Source organism: Camelina sativa, chromosome 16 (genome assembly GCF_000633955.1).
Source record: "Camelina sativa cultivar DH55 chromosome 16, Cs, whole genome shotgun sequence".
NCBI classification, from domain to species: Eukaryota; Viridiplantae; Streptophyta; class Magnoliopsida; order Brassicales; family Brassicaceae; genus Camelina; species Camelina sativa.
Genome location: NC_025700.1, coordinates 22851103 through 22872799, shown reverse-complemented (window position 1 = coordinate 22872799; position 21697 = coordinate 22851103). Strand labels below are relative to the sequence as shown.

At 34.2% G+C, this 21697-nt stretch overlaps 7 protein-coding genes across 7 annotated transcripts; 4 read left to right on the top strand and 3 right to left on the bottom strand.

The window, feature by feature from the left end:
• LOC104751929 (putative glycosyltransferase 7) lies at window positions 2232–4443 on the top strand. Its single transcript, XM_010473986.2, has 2 exons — window positions 2232–3119; window positions 3738–4443. The coding sequence occupies exons 1-2, from the start codon at window positions 2315–2317 to the stop codon at window positions 4298–4300; spliced, it is 1368 nt and encodes a 455-aa protein (XP_010472288.1). The 5' UTR covers window positions 2232–2314; the 3' UTR covers window positions 4301–4443.
• On the top strand, window positions 5060–6107 carry LOC104751928 (fatty acid desaturase 4-like 2, chloroplastic). Its single transcript, XM_010473985.2, has one exon. The coding sequence runs from the start codon at window positions 5160–5162 to the stop codon at window positions 6033–6035; it is 876 nt and encodes a 291-aa protein (XP_010472287.1). The 5' UTR covers window positions 5060–5159; the 3' UTR covers window positions 6036–6107.
• LOC104751926 (VQ motif-containing protein 29) lies at window positions 6615–7173 on the top strand. Its single transcript, XM_010473983.2, has one exon. It carries the CDS (start codon window positions 6698–6700, stop codon window positions 7052–7054), a length of 357 nt encoding a protein of 118 aa, XP_010472285.1. The 5' UTR covers window positions 6615–6697; the 3' UTR covers window positions 7055–7173.
• On the bottom strand, window positions 7121–8552 carry LOC104751927 (GTP-binding protein At2g22870). Its single transcript, XM_010473984.2, has 4 exons — window positions 8050–8552; window positions 7896–7965; window positions 7544–7706; window positions 7121–7456 (listed from the first exon to the last, which is right to left on the bottom strand). The coding sequence occupies exons 1-4, from the start codon at window positions 8522–8524 to the stop codon at window positions 7247–7249; spliced, it is 918 nt and encodes a 305-aa protein (XP_010472286.1). The 5' UTR covers window positions 8525–8552; the 3' UTR covers window positions 7121–7246.
• On the bottom strand, window positions 9349–10116 carry LOC104751925 (phytosulfokines 2). The gene is made up of 2 exons (XM_010473982.1): window positions 9919–10116; window positions 9349–9717 (listed from the first exon to the last, which is right to left on the bottom strand). Exons 1-2 carry the CDS (start codon window positions 10042–10044, stop codon window positions 9580–9582), a joined length of 264 nt encoding a protein of 87 aa, XP_010472284.1. The 5' UTR covers window positions 10045–10116; the 3' UTR covers window positions 9349–9579.
• On the top strand, window positions 14026–15061 carry LOC104751924 (basic leucine zipper 43). The gene has a single exon (XM_010473980.2). The coding sequence runs from the start codon at window positions 14209–14211 to the stop codon at window positions 14890–14892; it is 684 nt and encodes a 227-aa protein (XP_010472282.1). The 5' UTR covers window positions 14026–14208; the 3' UTR covers window positions 14893–15061.
• Window positions 16524–19318, bottom strand: LOC104751923 (growth-regulating factor 1). The gene is made up of 4 exons (XM_010473979.2): window positions 18829–19318; window positions 18385–18597; window positions 17807–18176; window positions 16524–17462 (listed from the first exon to the last, which is right to left on the bottom strand). The coding sequence occupies exons 1-4, from the start codon at window positions 19160–19162 to the stop codon at window positions 16796–16798; spliced, it is 1584 nt and encodes a 527-aa protein (XP_010472281.1). The 5' UTR covers window positions 19163–19318; the 3' UTR covers window positions 16524–16795.

The following is a 21697-nucleotide window of genomic DNA, read 5'->3' as shown; positions in this document are numbered from 1 at the left end:
GCACCAAACTTCAGGTCATTCTACGTCCTCTCCCCTCTTCGACGATTTAATCGATTTCATCACGGGGGACAATATTGAACCAATCAATAACATGTGCAGAAACAAATGTTCAAGTTTCTTCGACTTCAGTTGCCACATTCAATACGTTTGCTTGAGCTGGATGGTTATGTTCGACCTTCTTCCTTTGAATGCACAATTTGAATCTTGCTTGAAGTTCAAGCTTCTTCTTCTTCCTTTGTTTAAAGCAAGTTTTTGAAAAAAGTTTAAGAACTTTGAATTAACAACTTTACCAGTGGAGATGAATTTTTTACTTATATCTTAGGAAAGTTTTTAGTTTTGAATTTGTATTTTTTCTCATAAAAATAATGTTAAACATACTTCCTTACATCTTTACCAATGGAGATGCTCTGACATAGAAAGGTTTACCGTTTACTCAACTCTGTAAAATGCATGTCGGTATGTATAAAGCGTTTCAATGTTGTGTTTAATTTAAACCTTAGGGTATACGAACTAAATTAATCATATCATGGCTCCGTAGCGTATATAGTGCCTCCACATTAATTGTGTGATGGGATGGGCAAAAAATGGTGCGCTCTTCGTGACTTATCTATCAGGCTACTCGGTCATAAACTAATGTTTTTATTCAGTATTTTCGGTCATATACTACTACTACTATAGGACCTATACCTTTGTTTTTTATATAAATTAAACCCAAACTAAACCCAATTTTTCAACAATTCAAGCAAGAAATTGCGGGTGGAATAGTAATCTTCTTACACNTAGGTGAGGATTGGATTCTTCACCAACATTGTAAGGTAAATTGACCCTGTATCCATCCACGTCTTCTTTACTGACATTTTCGATCAAGTTCCATAGCTCATAATACATGATTTCTAGTATTTTTTAATGTCGACCAAGAGCCAAGAGCCAAGAGCAACAACACCAACAAGCCGACATCAACTTGTACTCAGCACCAACAACCCGAGAGAAACTTCAACCTTGTATAGTCAGCACCAACAGCACCAAACTTCAGGTCATTCTACGTCCTCTCCCCTCTTCGACGATTTAATCGATTTCATCACGGGGGACAATATTGAACCAATCAATAACATGTGCAGAAACAAATGTTCAAGTTTCTTCGACTTCAGTTGCCACATTCAATACGTTTGCTTGAGCTGGATGGTTATGTTCGACCTTCTTCCTTTGAATGCACAATTTGAATCTTGCTTGAAGTTCAAGCTTCTTCTTCTTCCTTTGTTTAAAGCAAGTTTTTGAAAAAAGTTTAAGAACTTTGAATTAACAACTTTACCAGTGGAGATGAATTTTTTACTTATATCTTAGGAAAGTTTTTAGTTTTGAATTTGTATTTTTTCTCATAAAAATAATGTTAAACATACTTCCTTACATCTTTACCAATGGAGATGCTCTGACATAGAAAGGTTTACCGTTTACTCAACTCTGTAAAATGCATGTCGGTATGTATAAAGCGTTTCAATGTTGTGTTTAATTTAAACCTTAGGGTATACGAACTAAATTAATCATATCATGGCTCCGTAGCGTATATAGTGCCTCCACATTAATTGTGTGATGGGATGGGCAAAAAATGGTGCGCTCTTCGTGACTTATCTATCAGGCTACTCGGTCATAAACTAATGTTTTTATTCAGTATTTTCGGTCATATACTACTACTACTATAGGACCTATACCTTTGTTTTTTATATAAATTAAACCCAAACTAAACCCAATTTTTCAACAATTCAAGCAAGAAATTGCGGGTGGAATAGTAATCTTCTTACACCCTAAATTATCGCAGCAAACTCACGTGCCCTTGCTTTAACCGGACACCGACACGTAACCACCAACACAAATCCTATTTTAACAGTGTCGGTGAACCGACCCGGTCCGTTGTTCAAGTTTACTGTACTACGGTTCTACAAAAGCACTATCACATGTCATTCTGACAAAATAAAAACCTTATCCCTTGCATAAAACCTACCAAATTATTTTCTCTTTTTTTTTTTGGCATTTTAAAACCTACCAATCAAAACACGAAAACTATAAAGTGAGTACATTACATTTATAATTTTCAATTTTTTGACTATATTTTAAATTTTTCAATTTACTACTAAAAGAAAAAATCTGATAACATTTAAAGTAAAATATATCAATCGAGTGATTAAATATCACATTTATGTTTATATTGAAAAAAATATAAGTTTATTGCCTTTTATACAACAAAAAGTCCCCAATTTTTTTTATTATTGTTTATGTTTATGTATGTATCATCATCATCTCTAAGATTTTTCTAAGGTAAATGGTGTCGCCTGAGACATCATCATCATCACAACATTACTACAAAACATCATCACCGATGGCAAAATACGCCGGAACCAGAACAAAACCTGTGATATGTTTCTCCGACGTGGTTCTCTTCCTCGGCGGAGCTTTCATGTCACTAATCCTCGTCTGGTCATTCTTCTCCTTCTCTTCAATCTCCCCAAATCTCACCGTCAAAACCGATGATTCCTCCTCCTCCACCAAATGTTACCAAGGCATCGATACGAACCACGACCCGACCGATCCGGTTTACTACGACGACCCGGATCTATCTTACACAATCGACAAACCGGTTAAGAACTGGGACGAAAAACGGAGGCGGTGGTTGAATCTACACCCTTCGTTTATCCCCGGAGCTGAGAATCGTACAGTTATGGTAACGGGATCGCAATCGTCGCCGTGTAAGAACCCGATCGGAGACCATTTGCTGCTACGGTTCTTCAAGAACAAAGTCGATTACTGTCGGATCCATGGCCATGATATATTCTACAGCAACGCTCTTCTTCACCCGAAGATGAACTCGTATTGGGCGAAGCTTCCGGCGGTTAAAGCGGCGATGATTGCTCATCCCGAGGCGGAGTGGATCTGGTGGGTTGATTCTGATGCTTTGTTTACGGATATGGATTTTTCTCTGCCGTGGATACGGTATAAGGACCATAATCTCGTTGTTCATGGTTGGCCGGGAGTGATTTATAATGACCGGAGCTGGACGGCGTTAAACGCCGGCGTTTTTCTTATTAGGAATTGTCAGTGGTCTATGGAGCTCATTGACACGTGGACAGGTATGGGCCCTTTGATTTTGAAATTAATTAAAGTTATGTTTTGTTTTGTTGGTTTTGGACTCCGGACCGTCATAAACCCTAATAACTCCGGTTTGGTTTATAAAATACATTTTTTGGTTTAATTTAGTATTATGATACAATTTTTGGTTTTGTATTAAATTTCAATACAGCTTGGTTTTCAATACAGTATTTCAGTAATTTCGATTCAATTATATTGAAAACTATGAGAACATTTTGGTAATTTCGGTTTAAATTCAGTTGACTATTAACCGAACCAGTTACCCGATTTTATGTTTTGTCTTACTGGTTAGATTTACAGAGTATGAATATGATTAATGGTTGAATGGTACATTTCGGTATATTTCAATAATTTCACTTTAATTTTTAAATTATAACATTTTCTTTGGTAATTTCGGTTTAAATTCAGTCAACTTCTGGTATATTATGACAAAAATTTGGTAATTTCGTTAATTTACAGTTAAATTTAAGCTCGGTTTAGTAGTTTTTAACCGAGTTTTCTTATGTTTTTTACTATTGCTGATGGTTGGTTTTAAAGTGTAAATTGAAACTGAATTCAGTTAACAAGGTTCGATTTGGTTTGATTATATTTCTTTGCAGGTATGGGACCAGTGAGTCCGGAGTATGCAAAATGGGGACAGATCCAACGGTCAATATTTAAAGACAAGCTATTCCCAGAGTCAGATGATCAAACGGCTCTGATTTACTTATTGTACAAACACAGAGAAGTGTATTATCCCAAGATATACCTCGAAGGAGACTTTTATTTCGAAGGGTACTGGTTAGAGATCGTACCGGGTTTCGCTAACGTAACTGAACGGTACCTCGAGATGGAACGAGAAGACGCCACGTTGCGTAGACGACACGCCGAGAAAGTGAGCGAGGGATACGCTGCGTTTCGGGAGAAACGGTTTTTGAAAGGAGAAAGAGGCGGGAAAGGTAGCAAACGGAGGCCGTTCGTGACGCATTTCACGGGGTGTCAGCCTTGTAGTGGTGACCATAACAAGATGTACGATGGTGACACGTGTTGGAATGGGATGATCAAAGCCATTAATTTCGCTGATAATCAAGTGATGCGTAAGTATGGTTTCGTACACTCGGATCTAGGCAAGACTTCCCCTCTTCAACCTGTACCGTTTGATTATCCTGATGAGCCTTGGTGATTTATAGGTTTTTTTTTAATATTGTGTGTTTTGCTTTTTTTTTTAGATGTGCTTTTATAATGAGTTTATTATTATAATGAAATCCATGAATTTGAAAGGTCTATAATGTGGAATCTTTTGAAATAATTTCATGATTCTTGGTTTAGGGAAAAGTTTAAAGAGCTTTTGACAGAATTGCGATAATTGTAATTTGTAGGGCATATAGCATAAAGAAAACAATAATGTCTTTTCTCTTTTCGCTAGAGTAATACATCATGGGTGACTATCTAGATTTTCGTCTTTTAATTCTATAAAATATCTATGTATTCAATGAGTACTCCGATAGCGTTGTGTTTGCCAGTGAATAGGTTTTAAAAATTTGGGGGGAAAAATATGTAGATTTGTTTGAAGTCCAGCTTCAAGAAAAAATAATGTTTATAAGACTCTTTGGTATATAGTGCTTATAAATGCTTATTCTTCTTCTTCCTACTCAAATCCCAGTTTGTCATAACAACCGTTTTACGTAAAGGTGGGCTTAAGAAAATAATACATTTTTTACGTAAATCTAAAACCAAGTGAAAACCAACTGTTTTGAAAAAACAAACAAATAAAAATCTGGATTAACGAGCAATTTTTTAAGTTGGTAACTTCATAAACTAAAAGTAAAAATAAAAATAAATCTTCATAAATTAATTCAGATTTTGAGATTTTTTTCTTTTAATGTTATTATCTCTTCCTTTCTTACTCTTTTTGGGTCGAAATTATCTCTTTTTAAATGATTTTTTTATTTCTTCCTCTATCCGTTTTTTTTTTTAACTTCGAAAAATATCTAGAAACTTGATAACGCTCACATCATCTCACATGTATTCATTCTCCTTCAATGTCTACACCTCTTCAAACCAAGTACACTCTATCTCCCATCACAAACAACATCCCAAGAAGCCACCGTCCATGGCTTCTCCGTATACGTGTCACCTGCTTGGTTACTCCCATCACCAACTCTCAGCCTACCCATGAGACGAAGCTTGTTGTTAAACAACGTCTTGTGAATCCTCCACTCTCAACCGATCCATATCTACAATCTACTTGGACTCACCGGTTATGGGTTGCAGCTGGCTGCACTACTGTGTTTGCCTCTTTTGCCAAATCCATCATTGGAGCGTTTGGTTCTCATCTCTGGCTCGAACCAGCTATAGCCGGTTTTGCCGGGTACATCATAGCAGATCTAGGCTCTGGTGTGTACCACTGGGCCACCGATAACTACGGTGACTCCTCAACGCCTCTAGTAGGAACCCATATCGAAGATTCTCAAGATCACCACAAGTGGCCTTGGACAATCACCGAACGACAATTTGCAAACAACATATATATCCTGGCTCGAGGCACAACCTTGACAGTTCTCCCAATAGATCTTGCATTTGATGACCCTGTGGTTCATGGCTTCATAAGCACGTTTGCGTCTTGCGTATTGTTTTGTCAGCTGTTCCATGCTTGGGCTCATGGAACCAAGAGCAAGCTTCCACCTCTTGTGGTGTGGTTGCAAGACATTGGGCTGCTCGTTTCACGGACACGTCACGTGAATCATCACCGAGCGCCGTATAACAACAATTACTGCGTGGTGAGTGGGGTGTGGAACAAGGTTTTGGATGAAAGCAAAATCTTTGAGGCAATGGAGATGGTGTTGTTTCTCCAACTTGGGGTAAGACCGAGGTCATGGACCGAGCCAAACTCTGTATGGACGGAAGAAATAGAGTAACAGACTTATCCATAGAAATATGATTACAATTTTTTTTGAAAGATTTGAAAAGTGTATACTTATCATTCAATATTTATGTTTAAACTGTTTATGAGATGCATGTTATAATTTTTACATAATTTAGCCAGCAAACATTGAAAACTGGAAAGTGGTAGGCAAGTTTTATAGATAAGATATTGAGTCTCATCACTTATGGGCATACTCTCTTTACATTTTTTGGAAGCAAAAGTCTTGTTTGTTTGTTTAGTTGTGTGGACCTATCGACTCAAGATTCTTTTTTTACTTTCATATTTCTTAACATTGTTGGAAAATAAACAAAACTAAAGATATGTTATATAGCCAAAACCATGTTGATCTAAAATTGTTCTAATTGCTTTTTCACCTAACATTTATTTAGTAAACAAGAAAATAAAATAGCTAGCACACCCACGTTGACATTTCAAATCCATGAATCATCCCATCTCGTTCCTATAAACGCACATTTATTTCACTAAAAAGTCAAAAACCAAATAAGCCGCAAAAGAAGATTCATACTAAGACGTTGACATATCAATGCCGTCCACACATATATAAATACTTATGTACACACAAGCCATCAAGATAAGACAGACACTTCGCTTCAATTCATTTTTGTTGTGTATTACAAGAAACTTGTGATCGCCATGGAAGCTACTTCACAGCCATGTTTCTCTCAGAACTACCACAACACCTCGCTCCATTCGATCCGTAAGCAACCAGCAAAGCCTTGCAAAAAACCTGTGACAGGTTTGTCTCAGCGAATGCATCCTAAAGTTTACAGAGTCGAGCCTGTTAACTTCAAGGAGTTGGTTCAGAGGCTAACTGGCGCACAAGACCATGAGCCAGAGGTGAATCAAGCTGAGGCTAAGCCACTCAAGATTTCTGATGACACTATAACAACTACTAAAGACAATCCCTTCGCGTTTGATCTGTCACCTTCATCATCTCGGTTCTGGGAAGCTTTCCCTCTTCTAAGTCCTGCTAACCTTTCAAGATGGTAGCAAGAAAAAGAAAAAAAGCTTCCTTTTGATTCCAATTTCTTGCCAAATTTTTTTGGCAATTCTTAATGTAGTAACTTTTTACGATCTTATTATCTATAAATACAAAGGTTACTGTTACATTACCAAACTGACAATTTCACATAACTAATGTTTCAAAATCGACCTTTTCGAACATGAAAATTTACGCGCTCTCTACTGATCCCAGTAGTTTCTTAGCTGGGACATGTGAAGAAGAAGCTCGTCTCTGCCTAAACCAGATACACTACTAGTCAAAATCCAAGGAGGATGCACTTTAAAATTCTCTCTAATGATTTGTTGAAAAGCTTTGATGTTCTCATCAGGTCTTTTCCCTTTCGTTGCTTTCATTTTATCGCATTTCGTAAACACGAAAGTCATCGGTACCTTAAAATCATCAAAAAAACAAACAAACAGTTAAAACATCTCCTCAAAAACATCATTTCACTGAACACACACAAACAACAAACATACATTGTTGCGACCAAGCCAATTAGCACAATCAAGATCAATCTTCTGAGGAGGAACACTTGCATCGATCAGAAGAAGAACACAAACAAGAGTGTCTCTGTTCAAAAAGTAACCTTTAGTAAACGCAGACCAATCCGTCTTCGCAGCATCTGATACTTTAGCAAATCTGCACAAATACAGTCTCAATATCAAAACAATTAACATTGTTTCCATAACTAGTCAAATCCACAAGGCACCAAACCAAAATTCCAAAAATTTCGGAACCGAACCAGACCGATGAACCGGAATGCCAAATCCGAGTCTCAATATCAAAACAAAGATTGAATTTTTAGAAGCAAGAGATCAAAATACATACCCATAACCAGGTAAATCAACAATGTACCAACTCTTATTCACCAAGAAGTGATTTATAAGCTGAGTCTTCCCTATTCCGTAAACCAAAAAACCGAAACATTCAGAGTTTCAAAACCACAAATTTGGATTCTTTAAAGCAAAATTGAAACACAAACCGGGTTTCTTGGAGGTAAGAGCAACTTCCTTCTTACGAACCAAACAATTGATAAGCGAAGACTTGCCAACATTAGACCGACCCAAAATCGCAATCTCAGGACGATCATCTTTAGGACAATCTCTAGCACGAGCACTACTTTTCACAAACTCAACTTCTTTGATTTGTGAATGACCCGCGAAAGGTCCGATTACGATGTTGGAGCCCGGAAGGACCATATCGTCTGTTAACTCCTCGATCTCTACACCAGGAGGTACGAACAACACGGACTTTGCGAACTTTGCCGCATCAGAAATCGAACGGTTCGTTGTTGTTGTTGGATTGTTCGATGATGATGATGATGATGAGATTCGTGGGATGGATATGAGATTCTTCGGGTTACGGAATGATTGGAGAGTGTGGAAGGAGTGAGATTTGGGTATTAATAAAGGAGTCAGATTTATTGTTAAGGATCGATATCGGAGTAGTAGCACCATTTTNTTTTTTTTTTTTTTTTGGGCAGAGAAGAGAGAGAGGTTTGGGTTTAGAATGAAGAAGATAGGGTTTTTGAGTTTTGGGAAGTCTTCAAAACCCGAAAGGTTTCCTTCTGTCTCAGATGGAGGCTTTCAGTGTTTTTTTCTTACAATTACTTTTTTTTTTAATGTAATAATAAGCCCTTTGATAAAAAAAAAAAATACAAAAATAATTTATTATATCCTCAGATCTTAGAAAACTCACTACTTTTTTTTATCTCTAGTCACACAGTAATGATCTGTGCCTTTTAATTGGTGTAAATTTTGAGCATTTGTTGAAGTTGAACCTTGATTACGCCTGCAACTAAATCTAATTTAAAGGCTTAATAAAAGTGGTTGTTAAAGAGTTGTTGGAGTCTAAACATTGTTGGTTTCGTGTAAATGATTCTAGTATCTAGAGATAAGGTCTAGTAGTTAAGTTAAGTGTGTAGTAGAAGTGAGATATACTTTTAGGAGAGTGTATTAAACTTGACATTTTAGGTGATTTCTGTAAAATTTACTAATCCTACGTTATTTAACCATCGATTTAAAAAATGTGTAAGATAAAGTATTGTCTGTTAGAAAAAAAAACAAAGTGAAAAACTAGAGAGAACGAGAGAACAAGGTTCTCTTTGTGCTTGTGTTAAAGAGAGTGAGTAAAAATAACAAGCCAACATGTTGTTTTAGCAGTCTCGTACGATTCTTGATTAATCAACCAGCCAACATGTTCTCTCGATTAAAAAAAAAAAAAAAATCCACAAATCCACTTACAATTTTGAATTTATATATGAATATATTATATACTCGAATTTCATGGGTTTTAAAAATATTCGACGGCACTATTAACAAATCACTCAGATTTATTTCTTTATTGTCAACCCCAACTTCTAAAACATATACCATTCTAGTTTTATCATATGGAATACATATTATAATCACAACGATAACTATCTTGATTATCTATGTGATAATGACTAATTAAGGATGGCATAAATCATATAACCAAGAGCCAGTGTTTGTTAGAAATAAATTAGCGAAAATCAAAGATTCTTCTTCGTCTTCTGAGTATAGATGTAATCAGTATGAGCGACCAAAGACCTCCTCATCAAGCAATCTTCGTCGTTGGCACCACAGTTCTCTTCTGCCATTTCATCTAGTTTTCCTTCCATCTTTTTTTCCTGCCATATAAATCATACATTACATTAAAATTATTAGAATAACATGTACATGTACATTTTTATCAACGTGTATTTGAATCCACTAATTAATTGCGCATGCTAAAAATGGCTATAGTATATGCATGTATATATGTTTGCCCTTTGTGTTTTTGTATAGATATATGTATGGAAACAGGTTCATGGCATGTGGATCAGACTAACCATGTTACATGGATCCGCGGCAGCAGTTGTGATAGTGACGGTGAAGGTCGGGTCGGGACGGGCAGTGCATATTAGCGTGGAGCAAAGGAGGAGAGCTATCGTGAGCAAGGCGGAGACGTTTGCCATTTTTTCGATATCTTCTTGGAGGGGGGAGAGATGCTTAAAAGAGAGGAGTTGACGATTTTGGTTTCTTTGAATTCTCAAATTTATAGCAAAATTTCAAATCTATTTTTGTTCTGTTCATTTATTTATTATATATAAGCTAAAATGGGGGGATCTTATCACACGTTGATAACCTCAAATCATCTTCTCTTTTTAGGAGAGTCTAATTTTGGTGGACTTGTTTGACCGATGGAAAATGGAAGTGGAAATTATATTAAATATTTTCACACTTGTGCATAGTGTTATTAGTGGATTTGGACCAAACCGATAAGGAAACAAAAAATAATAGTTTAGTCGCGGCGTGTATGAAACGTGGGATGATAACTTGATAAGTGATCATGCTCCATTTTGTAAAAGCATGTAGTTTTATTCAAAAGTTTTATGGCGTCACCTACCTACACAAGCAAAATATCATTTGACCACATGATTTAAACTAATATATTACACACACTATAGGTTCCACACGGATGCAATGGATCTAACCGGGACATATGGTGTAGTCGACATTGAATAACTGTAGTTGATACAATTGTCAATATGTTAAAACTTATAAGTACGAATGGTGACAAAGAACGGATAGCACAAATTTAACAAAAGGATTACACAAATCCGTTGCAATAAATTAGTGCAAATCAAACATATATAATCTATGAACAAATTAATATAAGTAAATTAATATAAGTATAATCAAAATATAATAATCATTTAATTGTGAGTAAATTATAATAACATTTTGAATAAAGTAAAAAAAAATTATCGATAAAATTAGAGCGAACAATTTTTAAAAGTTTTTTAATTACATAAAACACACTTTAACACATCAAATATCATGCTTATTGAAAATTATGTGTGAATGACTATTTATCTTTGTAAAATCAGTGAAAAAATTATTGAAAAAGTCAGGGAATACCTTGGATAGTCAAATGCCTAAATAAAACTACGGACAAAACAAATGTTAATTTGTGAACGATGCGAACAATCTTACGCACTAGCAAACACGTCCCTACCCGAGTGGTGTGACATGGTGTTGATATCATCCGGTTGGAGCGCACCAAATTTATAAGCGTGTATGGGCGAGTACAAGTCGGTGTGTGACTTACATATATAATATATTTAACCAAGCCGTGTCAAAAACAAATCGTCAAAAAAAATAAAAATTGCAATTATAATTACTCCCTCTATTTCACAAAAGTATCATTCTAGAGTTTTATATTTGTTTCAAAAAAAGTATCATTTTTTTTTCCAATGCATTTTTTACACTAAATTTTTTAATTGTATCCTTAATATAAAGCTAATTAAATTATTAATCGCTTATTAAATACGAAAATATATGTATATTTAATATATATAATTTTTAATTTGTATGAAATATATGAGAATGATAATTTTGTGAAACAAAAAAAGTATAAAAACCGTTATCACAAAAAAAATGATGCATTATAATTAATTTATTATGTGTGAAAAACTTAACTTCGATTAATTAGGAGTGGTTGCCCAAAAAAAAATATATATATATATATATATATATATATATTAATTAGGAGCAATGTATCAAACACAGATCCAAATCGATGTTGATGTTATATGTATAGTTCGAGACTTGTTTAGCTTTGGTATACTTCAAATGTAAATCACCTTATTTTCAAGACTGGTTTAGCCTTTGGTACACTTCAATGTAATACTCCTCTACTTATGTACTTCCCAATGTTCTCTAGGTTATTATAGCCATGTACTCTTTGCTTCCTTCAAATTAATGCACCAAACTTATTTTAAAAAAAAATTGGAACAGATTTTTAAGATATACTCAAAAGTTTACTTTCTTTGGAGTATATGATTTTTGCTGGATTCAACTCAACTTCTCCTTTGATCGGGATCTATATTTAACTCATCTATTTCATCGATATATGTGTTTATGAAACGATAATTTGATCACAATTCATGATGACTTATGGAATGATAAATTATGACAGTTCAAGTTAGAATATGACAGCATGTCTGTACGAGAAATCCAGAAATTAGAGGAAAGAAGGGGTGGTCGAGTTCCAGCCTTCCAGGTTATGTTTGCAAACAATCCTTAGTCCAATATAATGTTTGGTAGCACTTAAAAAGATGCTTCAACTTATAGAAGTGATCCTTCGCTTAAGGAGTTGAAGGACCCTAGAAAAGCTGATGATAAGGTTAGGCAGACTAGATCTCAACCATAGAGTTTTGTAAATGATGAACCTTGTGTAAGTGTAACCGAATGCGAGTGTTACTTTGTCATTTATTTTGAATAAGTATTTATCTTTCAAATGGTGATCAATATCATAAAATACTTTATCTGAGTCGAGAGGTAAATAGTAGTATCTATTTGAAGTATTTGTGTGGTTGATGCATGTAGCAATTTATGTAAGAACATAAAATACAGACTCACCTGACCTACTTATATTCAATAATAGCAGCAATATATATTACTGATATTTTGTTCTCTTTTGTAATAAAAAGAGAATTGTGATTACTGAAAAAAAAAGTTAATGTGGGAAGCATTTGAATGATACAACTTTATGGCCATTAAAGGTTGATTTAACATGCTACCAAACCATATAATAAAAGTTTTCTCAATATATTTTAATTTTTGCTTTACTTTTGAAGATTTGCATGTGGCCGTTGCTATAGTTTTTCTCTTCTTTATCTTCTTTCTAATTTCCAGTAAACTAACTAACCGAAAATATTAGTGTACAAATCTTAATTAAATCATGAATTTGTTGTTGGACGTATTAGTTGTTTAGTAAGATGCTCTTTCGTTCTTCAATTTTCTTTTGGTTAAACATAAAATCATCTTTCTTTAAATTCCAATTAAATTTTGTCCTCATACCATTATTGTTCTTGGATTCCATTTAGAGTCATTGTCAGTATGGAAAAATCACTTTGATTATAGAAAATTACTTATTGAGAAAACATTTAGTTGGTAGTTACACCAGTACCAAGTACCAACTAATACTGTATATGTTTTTCCAAAGTGATCAGAAAACATCATTTTTTTAAGTATAAAATTATATAAACAACTGACTCAAACATTTTGGGGAATAGAAAATTAAAACTTTTCTGATACAAAAAAATAGAAAATAAAAAGCTGGATTTAGTAAAACTTGGAGAATATTATTACTATGTTGAATAAGAATTTTTTTTTATTGATTGAAATGCTTGTTTATTTTTCTCCTATCAACCACCACTAACTTCACATATAATTATACTATAGAAAACCATTTTCTTTAATTTTGAGCCTCAAAGTATATATACAATTTATTTCACTTTTTTTCTGTTCTAAATCTAGATTTGAATGCATGGCGACAAATTAGATGAATGGACAATGCATGTGTTAAATATGGACTGTTTCTTCATCACTAAGCTATATACAAAAATTTGGTTTAGCAGTTTTAATCTTACTTTATTTTCAGAAAGTGACCTTAACCGAGAGCCTATTGGTGTCCCACAAATATTTTTCTACTTTTATAAAAAGTCGTTTGAAAAGTACTAACCCCACATAGTGCCACATGACTCAAAAGTCGTTAATATGTATAAAATACGGTCATACATCATATTTTTTTCAGTGTTTAAAAAAGCAGTTTAGGCGGCTTCCAAAGCACTGTCTAGATGCCAGACGCTCAAAAAACGCTTAAATGACCGCCTAAATCACTTAAAATTACATAAATTTTATTTTAATATTAATATTTGATTTTTGAATATATATATTTAAATTATAAAGTTTTATATCTGTATACTTAATTATAAATTTTTATATGTTGTTAATTTAACTTAAATAAATATATTTTTCTTACTTTTGTTCATAATTTATATTTTTTTATATTTTTAACATATATTTTTATATAATTTTATATATATAATATTTTATGTTGTAAAGACCTAAACCGTCTAAAAACCATATAAATCCCGACTAAGCGTTCTAAGCACTAAACTCACCGTCCAGATACCGCTTAACGCTTTTTTCAACACTCTGATTTTTTTAATGACCAAAATATCCTTATGAATTTTCTTTAAATTCCAGCCTCCTTCAATTCAATTCTTCCCTTTTCTCCTTCTCTTCTCTCTCGTCTCTCTAATTTAAAACAATTTACGAAACCGGTCATTATGATGTCTACTCTACCGGCTTTTTCCTTTACTGAACCGGGCTTCGTTAACCAAATATCTGATTTACAGACCGGATTCACTCCTTGGGAATTGGACTGCTTTACCGATCTCTTCTTGTCTACTATCAATCACGAACCGGCGGTACTGAGTCCATGTACTGGTGAATCCGACACCGTCAAGATTAACACCGGTTTTAACGGTTTCGACGAATCTTGTATCGGTTCCATCAAAACGAACTCCGGTTCTGATGATTCCGACATTTTCCACGGCGTACCGAGTCCTCAATCCGATGAATTGAACTCTGACAACACGAGAACCCGGATTAACGCCACGGGCCATAACCGGATGAAATTGAACCGTCCGGTTTTGCAGGTCACTGAAGACCGTAAACGGAAGCGTATGGAATCAAACCGTGAATCAGCGAAGCGGTCGAGGATGCGTAAACAGAGACACATTGAGAATTTAAAAGACGAAGCAAACCGGCTCGGTTTAGAAAACAGGGAGCTCGGGAACCGGCTCCGGATCGTTTTGTACAACATCGGACTGATAAGTACGGACAACGATCGGCTTATGTCGGAACAAGAGATTCTAAGGAGAAGATTCTTGGAGATGAGGCAGATATTGATTCTCAGACAGCTTCAGCAGAATCCATCATTGATCATCAATCATCATCAAATGATTTAAAACCAAAAGAAAATAAAAATTTAGAAAGAAAAAAAAAAGTTCAGATCAAAACGAAGTAATTTTTTTTTTATATCTGTCTCTCTTTTGATCTCTGATCCCTCTTATGTGTAAATGAGAATGTCAATGTGTGTTACTTAGATGATGGACTTAGTTTTGCCGTTGTTTCGCATTTGGGCCTCTTTGATCACAATTATCAAAGCCCATTAATTGGGCGATAAAAATATGTATATAACAGCCTAACCAATCCAATTGAATCTTGAAAAACTTCTCTCACTAGTCACTAACTCACTACTAGTCTACTCCATCCAATTGGTGACCTTTTTTCCCTCTTTATATATGAAAGCTTCTGTATCAGTTGGTATATCAAGCTTTGAAGATTGGAGTTGAACCCTCTAAATCACGCAGAGTCTTTAAAACACTTGAATCTTCTTATTCCTCAAGTATTCAAGTTCTCCACAAGCTCAATTAAACCTCTCTCAAGCTTTCTTTGTCAAGTTCAAGTACTTCAAGTTGAATCATATGCTACGTTATACGGAATAAACTAAAATATACTCAAATATATAACGCGATTTTCAAATTAAATAATTTACCAACGCAATAAACAATACATTATTTGTTAATATACATGGCATGCAAAACTATCAGTCTATCACCATTTTGGAAAATGATTTTTATCTTACTGTAAATTTAGTTTATAAAAAATATTATGATACAAACTAGAGTAATTTAAAGTTTAGTTTTAGTTTGTAGTATTTTTGAAAAATAAAACTAATAATAACATTCTTTGAAAATTATTTATGTTATCTTACTCTAAATTTAGTTTATAAAAAATATTATGATACCCTAAAAACTAAAAACTAAACCCTAAAAATCCTAAAAACTAAAAAGTAAACGAAAATAAAAGAAATCTAACATTTTTTTTTTGGTAGAAAAAAAGAAATTTAACTTTGAAATTATAAACTCTTATTTTTTTTTTAAATTATAGTATTTGGATAGTATTTTTTTTAAGATTTAAAGTAATATTAAAAATAAAAAGAACTTAGTTTACTAGTTAATGTAAGCAAAAAGATTATTCACTCCAAACTATCTAATACTAAAACTGTACTCGTAAGGCATCTATTGAGATATTTCATTCGGTAAGAATTGTCGTGTCTGCTGCAAGTGGAAGTGTCTGGATCGTCCCACACATGCCACGTCTTTAGAATAAAATCTCCAAAAAATATACAAAGAATCCAAATTAAAATCATATGGACCATCAATAAATTTGAGAGGTTGGTCCTCCTCCACTCTTTTTATAATTTTTAGAAAAACAGAAAACAGGAATAAGTTTGGGTAGGGTTAGTGAGAGAAGTGCAAAAAGTAGTTAAGGGACCCCAAAAGCGGAGAAACAGAACCAAAAGAAAAACTAAAGTTGGAGACAGTTGTTTTGGAGAAGTGTTCTATGTCCAATCCACAAACAATGTTGCCTCTTGTCTGCAACTAGGAAACCTCTTCATACTGATCACAATTTTTAGACATTGTAAAACTATAGGTTTTCTAATTATTACTGTTTTAATAATACATTAATATATTAGATGGCTGTTTTTTTTTTTAAGAACATAGATCATTGTGAACAAAGATGAACCAGTGGCTTGAGAAAATAAATCCATGGATTCAGAAATGAGAAAGATGGAGAAGAAACGGGTCTTTAAGGAAAAACAAAGAACAAAGATTATGAAGAAAAAAAACAAAGCCCTATCTCTCTTCTCATCTTTCCTTAGTTTCTTCTGACTTTATATATAGAAAGAAAACAACAACAACAACACAATGCAGTGCACCAAGTAAGAAAAAAAAAACAGAAACAGAGGAAAAACAGAGTGTTTTGTTTTCGCCATTGTCCTTTGGGCTTTTTTTCTTTGCGGTTTCACAGAGGAGCAGTAGCAGAAGTGTTCATTAGTGTGGTCGGGCCAAGCGGATCCTTTCCATCGCCATTCTTGTTATTATTATCGCCAATGACAGTACTGCTTCCCGAGCTGCTGTTAGAAAGAGAACCAAACGTCGATTTTTGCAAGACACCCGTTGGAGAAGAACCAAACTTGGGACTATTCGTCGTGCTGTTTAGTACCTCACCAAGAGGACCTCCCATGGAGTTATTGTTACCCCAGGAGATCGGTATCCAGTTATTCGCCTTCTTCCCAGGCTCAAGAAACTCGGTGTTAACGCCTAATCCAAGGTCAAACTCACGCGATAACCTTAAAGGCGAGAGTGGTAGTTTATCTTGAACAGGGGAAGATGGAGCCATGGGGATTGACATTGAGAGCTGAGTCCAATCTGATTTCAGCTCTTCAGGCCAAGAATCATCATTGTTGTGATTGCCCGAATGCTTCGCTTGGTTGCTGAAGTCAAGATACGATCCAAAGCCTTTTGAGGAGTTCCCATAGGAGGCTTGCTTGTGCGAAGGGTTTAGTAACGAGTCAGAGGAGATAAGTCCGAATTCAAAAGGATTATTATTGGTTTGTTTCGGATGAGGATCCTTCGGCTGTAAGTTCATCGCGGTAGGAAAAACTGAAGCCGCACGAGAATTTTGAACCCTGTAATGCAACACAAGTAACCCCCATTAAGATTTATTTTAACAATTGTATTGTTAATTTTGCGCATCATTGAATCATCAAGAAAAGGAGAGGAAACAGTTTCATAAAAGCAAAAAAATCCAAATATATAGAATCCTAAGCCTCAATTAATAAGGAGGGGTCACAATCATAAAAGATGTAGTAATAATGAATTGGTGGGTCTACTTCTTCTTACTCATAGGGCAAAGAAAAGAGAAAAAAAAAAGAAGTTAATAAAAGGTATGAACATTAAAACTTAGGAATATGCAGATATGTTATATCAAAAAGGCAAAATTAAAAAAAAAAGAGATTTCAAATGTTTTCACCTGGTAGCCAAAGAATCTGTAGATTGATTATTATTGGCATGATGATGAGTTATAACAGCAGCGGCAAGGCTATTGTTGTTGTTATCTAATCCACGCATAGCAACAGCCGAAGTCCCCGCTGCTTTGGACACTCCAGCAGCGGTAGAAGCAGCGGCAGAAGCGGCGGCAGCATTAGTATTGTGGCCATTTTGGCCTTCCACAGGCTTTCTTGAACGATGGCGGCCTCTGTTAATATGTCGTTCACAGTACTTTTGATCGGGAACAGCATCCCTCGAGCACCGCCATTTCTTTCCATCTGTCCGGCGACATCTCCCTGGCTCGGGATCCATGTTACCACCGGAAAAGCCCAGATGAAAAGAGCCCCATCCAACTACATATAAACACACACAAAAACAAAAGAATCTCTCAAGATCTCATAAAAGCACCCAATGGGCAGGCAACAAACAACATTCCACTTAAAAAAAAGATAGCATAAAGTGGATTCTTGGCTAATGTATTGGAGAGAAAAAAAAGGAATCGAAACTATTGATCAAGAACCTCCAATCTTTAAAAATTGAAGATAAAGGAAGAGAGCTTACAAGAATTAGGAGGCAAAGATCCATAAGGGAAAAAAGATTTCTTGAGAGAAAGGAGTAAACTAGATGGCACAGGGACATTGGCTGTGATATACTTATAGATCAACGCCTGTTGCTCTAGCTCAGCCCATTGAGTCAGTGAAAAAGGACCTTTTACTCCTGTCAACAAGTTTCCATGCATGCTGCTTGTGTTCATCATCCCTCCTAAACCATATCCTGTCACCCACCACATCAACCCATTTCACTAAATCAAACTCTTAAAACAGAAAAAAAAAAAAAAAACATATGATGATATTTAAATTTTGACATAAACTCATTTATTTAAATCTAACTCTAAGCAAAACCCATTATCTGAGTTTCAAGAAAGTAAATATCTTTTAGATGAAAAGAAAGAATCAAAAAAAAAAGAAAAAGAAAAAAAACAGAGTATGTTATTACTATTCAGACCTGAGTTTCTACAGTACTGAAGATAAGGTGAGACATCTGGTTTGTCCGAAGCAGAAGAGAAGCTAAGCATATGTTCTTGTCCCCTACGAGGATCAATAGTGGTAGATCTCAGTAAAGGGATGCCCTGATGAAACGACAGCGTTTTAGCTGCGGCAGAGGTTGAAGAAGAGAAGCCATCAGTTGATGTTCTTGAGAGCTTTGAACTTCTCCAGCAATCTTCACCATCGAAACCGGATCTTTCTTGCTTGTTGTTGTTGATGAAACCAGATCCGAGTTCGGTTTGGCCCGGAGAAGACCCTGTTTCATGACTCGAAACACGAACTCCAAGATCCATAAAAATGGATTCAGAAGGAGACAAAAAAAAAAAAAAGAGTGCTAAATAATCACTTCAGAGATTTTTCCCATGGGATGAAATCGCTTGAGCTCAGAGTGAGAGAGAGAGAGAGAGAGAGGGAGAAGAACGAGGAGAAGTTTTTTTATTTTCTTTCTACTGTAGATATTTTTTTGATTTTTTTTGCTTTTATAGAATAAAAGATATTTATTTATTAAAACAAAATAATAATAATAATAAGTAATAATTGGGGGAGTGAGAGATTATCATATAAGCTTTGGGTGGAGACAAAGAATGGTACCGAAAAACACAATCAAGATCTCGGACATGTTACTACATAGTATATTTTTTTTACTACATATAATCAGTGATACAAAGCGATTAAAAATAAAGTTATAACAAGTAAACAACAGTAATTAATAGTGTAATACCAAAATAGTTAAAAACTATATGAAAATGTTAAAAAAAATTGTAATTAGAAAAATAGTTTGCTTGTTATTTGATTTAAGAAAAAAAATTAGGAAAAATCATTCATGTTTGTTTACGATAATTGATTAAGAAAAAAAGAGGAAAAATCAGATGTCTAATTGAAAAATTAAAATATTGGAAATAAGGTGTAGTATTTTTAATAAATTTGTGGTTACTTTTGTGATATGAAGAAAATAGTACTATATTATAGTGGAAGCAAGGCACTCTTTAAAGATAAAAGACATGTGGACACCACGTGAGACATGTCTCTCTACTCCTATATTTCAACTTCGAACCCTAAGAAAGGAATTTTGATTTGCTTTTTGCTTTTTGTAATATAAACGTCTCGTTTTTTTTTTTAAATCCACTTATATGACTTAATAAACAGTTGTGTTAAAAGTTAAAAATCTTAGCTCATTTTGTTGATCTCAATTATAGTGAAATAATGCAATTGAAATATCTTAGTAACTTCGAATTGTAAAAATAGTTGTTACGTTTCACACATTTGTGGTATCTTAACTAAAACCATGTTAAATACAATATTATATAACTAAATTTATCAATACAATATCAAAACTAAACTGAGTGATATTCCATCTTTCTTTGAATCGAAAAGTTTAATACCAAAATATATATTTAAAAAAAAAAAAATCAAAAGAATCATGCAACCTAAAATGTCAAGGAAATTACCAAACGTTGCAAAGGAAAGATGGGGTATACTTTAAGTGAGATTTTAGTATGAAAGAAGTTAGAGAATTGTCGTATTGAAATAAATATAGTATTGAGTGGAGTATCAAATATCTATCAGATTCACGTGGTTCCCAATTATATTTGGACCGTCTAAATAGTCTTCTCCGGTGTACCCCAGGATTTTAGTTACATGGGCCATTGTGTGTTGTTCTCTTGGGTTAAGTTTTATTACTACTTTATAAAACGGGCATTATATGTAACATCAGCACATCGTCTTATCATGAACAGGAAGGTTATGACTAATGAGCATCTGATCTATATAGTTAATGAACATTGTAAATTCTGTTTTACTACTCTCATTTCATTTTTGTTTCCATAGATGAGATAGTCGAATAGTCATTGTTCGCTTATCTGTTCTTGTTTGCACACAAAAAAAAAGCTTATCTGTTCTTATAAAGGTTCTTTGTATTAGCTTCTAAAGGAGAAGTTGGGTTCCTCGTTTGATGTTTGCACTTAAGGATGAACCTCCAAACTCCAAAGGTTGGCATTTAAAGAGTAAGTGATGGGCTTCACAATGACTCTTCGGTAGATAATCAATAAGTCATACAATTTTTAGTATATATGTAATTGACAGATTTATTCATTGTCAATTGGTTCAAAGTTTTTAAATTATGCGACTTAGCAATTTCTATTGATTATGTACTTTCTTTTTTTCTTATTAATTTTTCACAAAATTAGTAAAAAAAAAAATTGTTTTTCCTTCAAATCTGCTGTAGTGATTATAAGTTTTTAGTCTCTGTTAATTATAATATTTCTTATTAGTATATTTTATAATATTTTTAAGTTTTGTAAATGACATAATTTTCTTTTTCGTATAAAGTCTTTTTCTTTTGTTTTTGTCAATCAAGTGACAAAATAAAAATTTAGAATAAGAAACATTTTAATTTATAGAGCCCGTGTAGAGTGCACATTTTGATCATCTATAACAACGAAATGCACGAATTAATTAAGATCTGCAGAGTGAGCGAATAAGAAAACGTCATCTAAATATAGAGATTCTTCAAGAATTAATTAATCAGAAATATATGAGCTAAAATATACGTAAAAAGGTAATTCACGTAGGTTTTGGACCTTTTGGTGTATAAGTAAAGTAGATCACGTTTAAGTTCATTGGTTGTCGTGGTCCGTGGGTCTCGCAGGCGATGCCACATGACACGTGATATTTTAATTAGGTCTTTAGTTTTAGCCGTTAGGGTTAGACTTTAGAATTTAGATTAGACCTATGGAGCTGTCGTGTGGAGGCTATATGTCCGGTTTAAGACTTTGGTTTGGGTTTCGTCAAAAGCTCGAAAATTGTTAACTTTATAACTTTTTGTACAT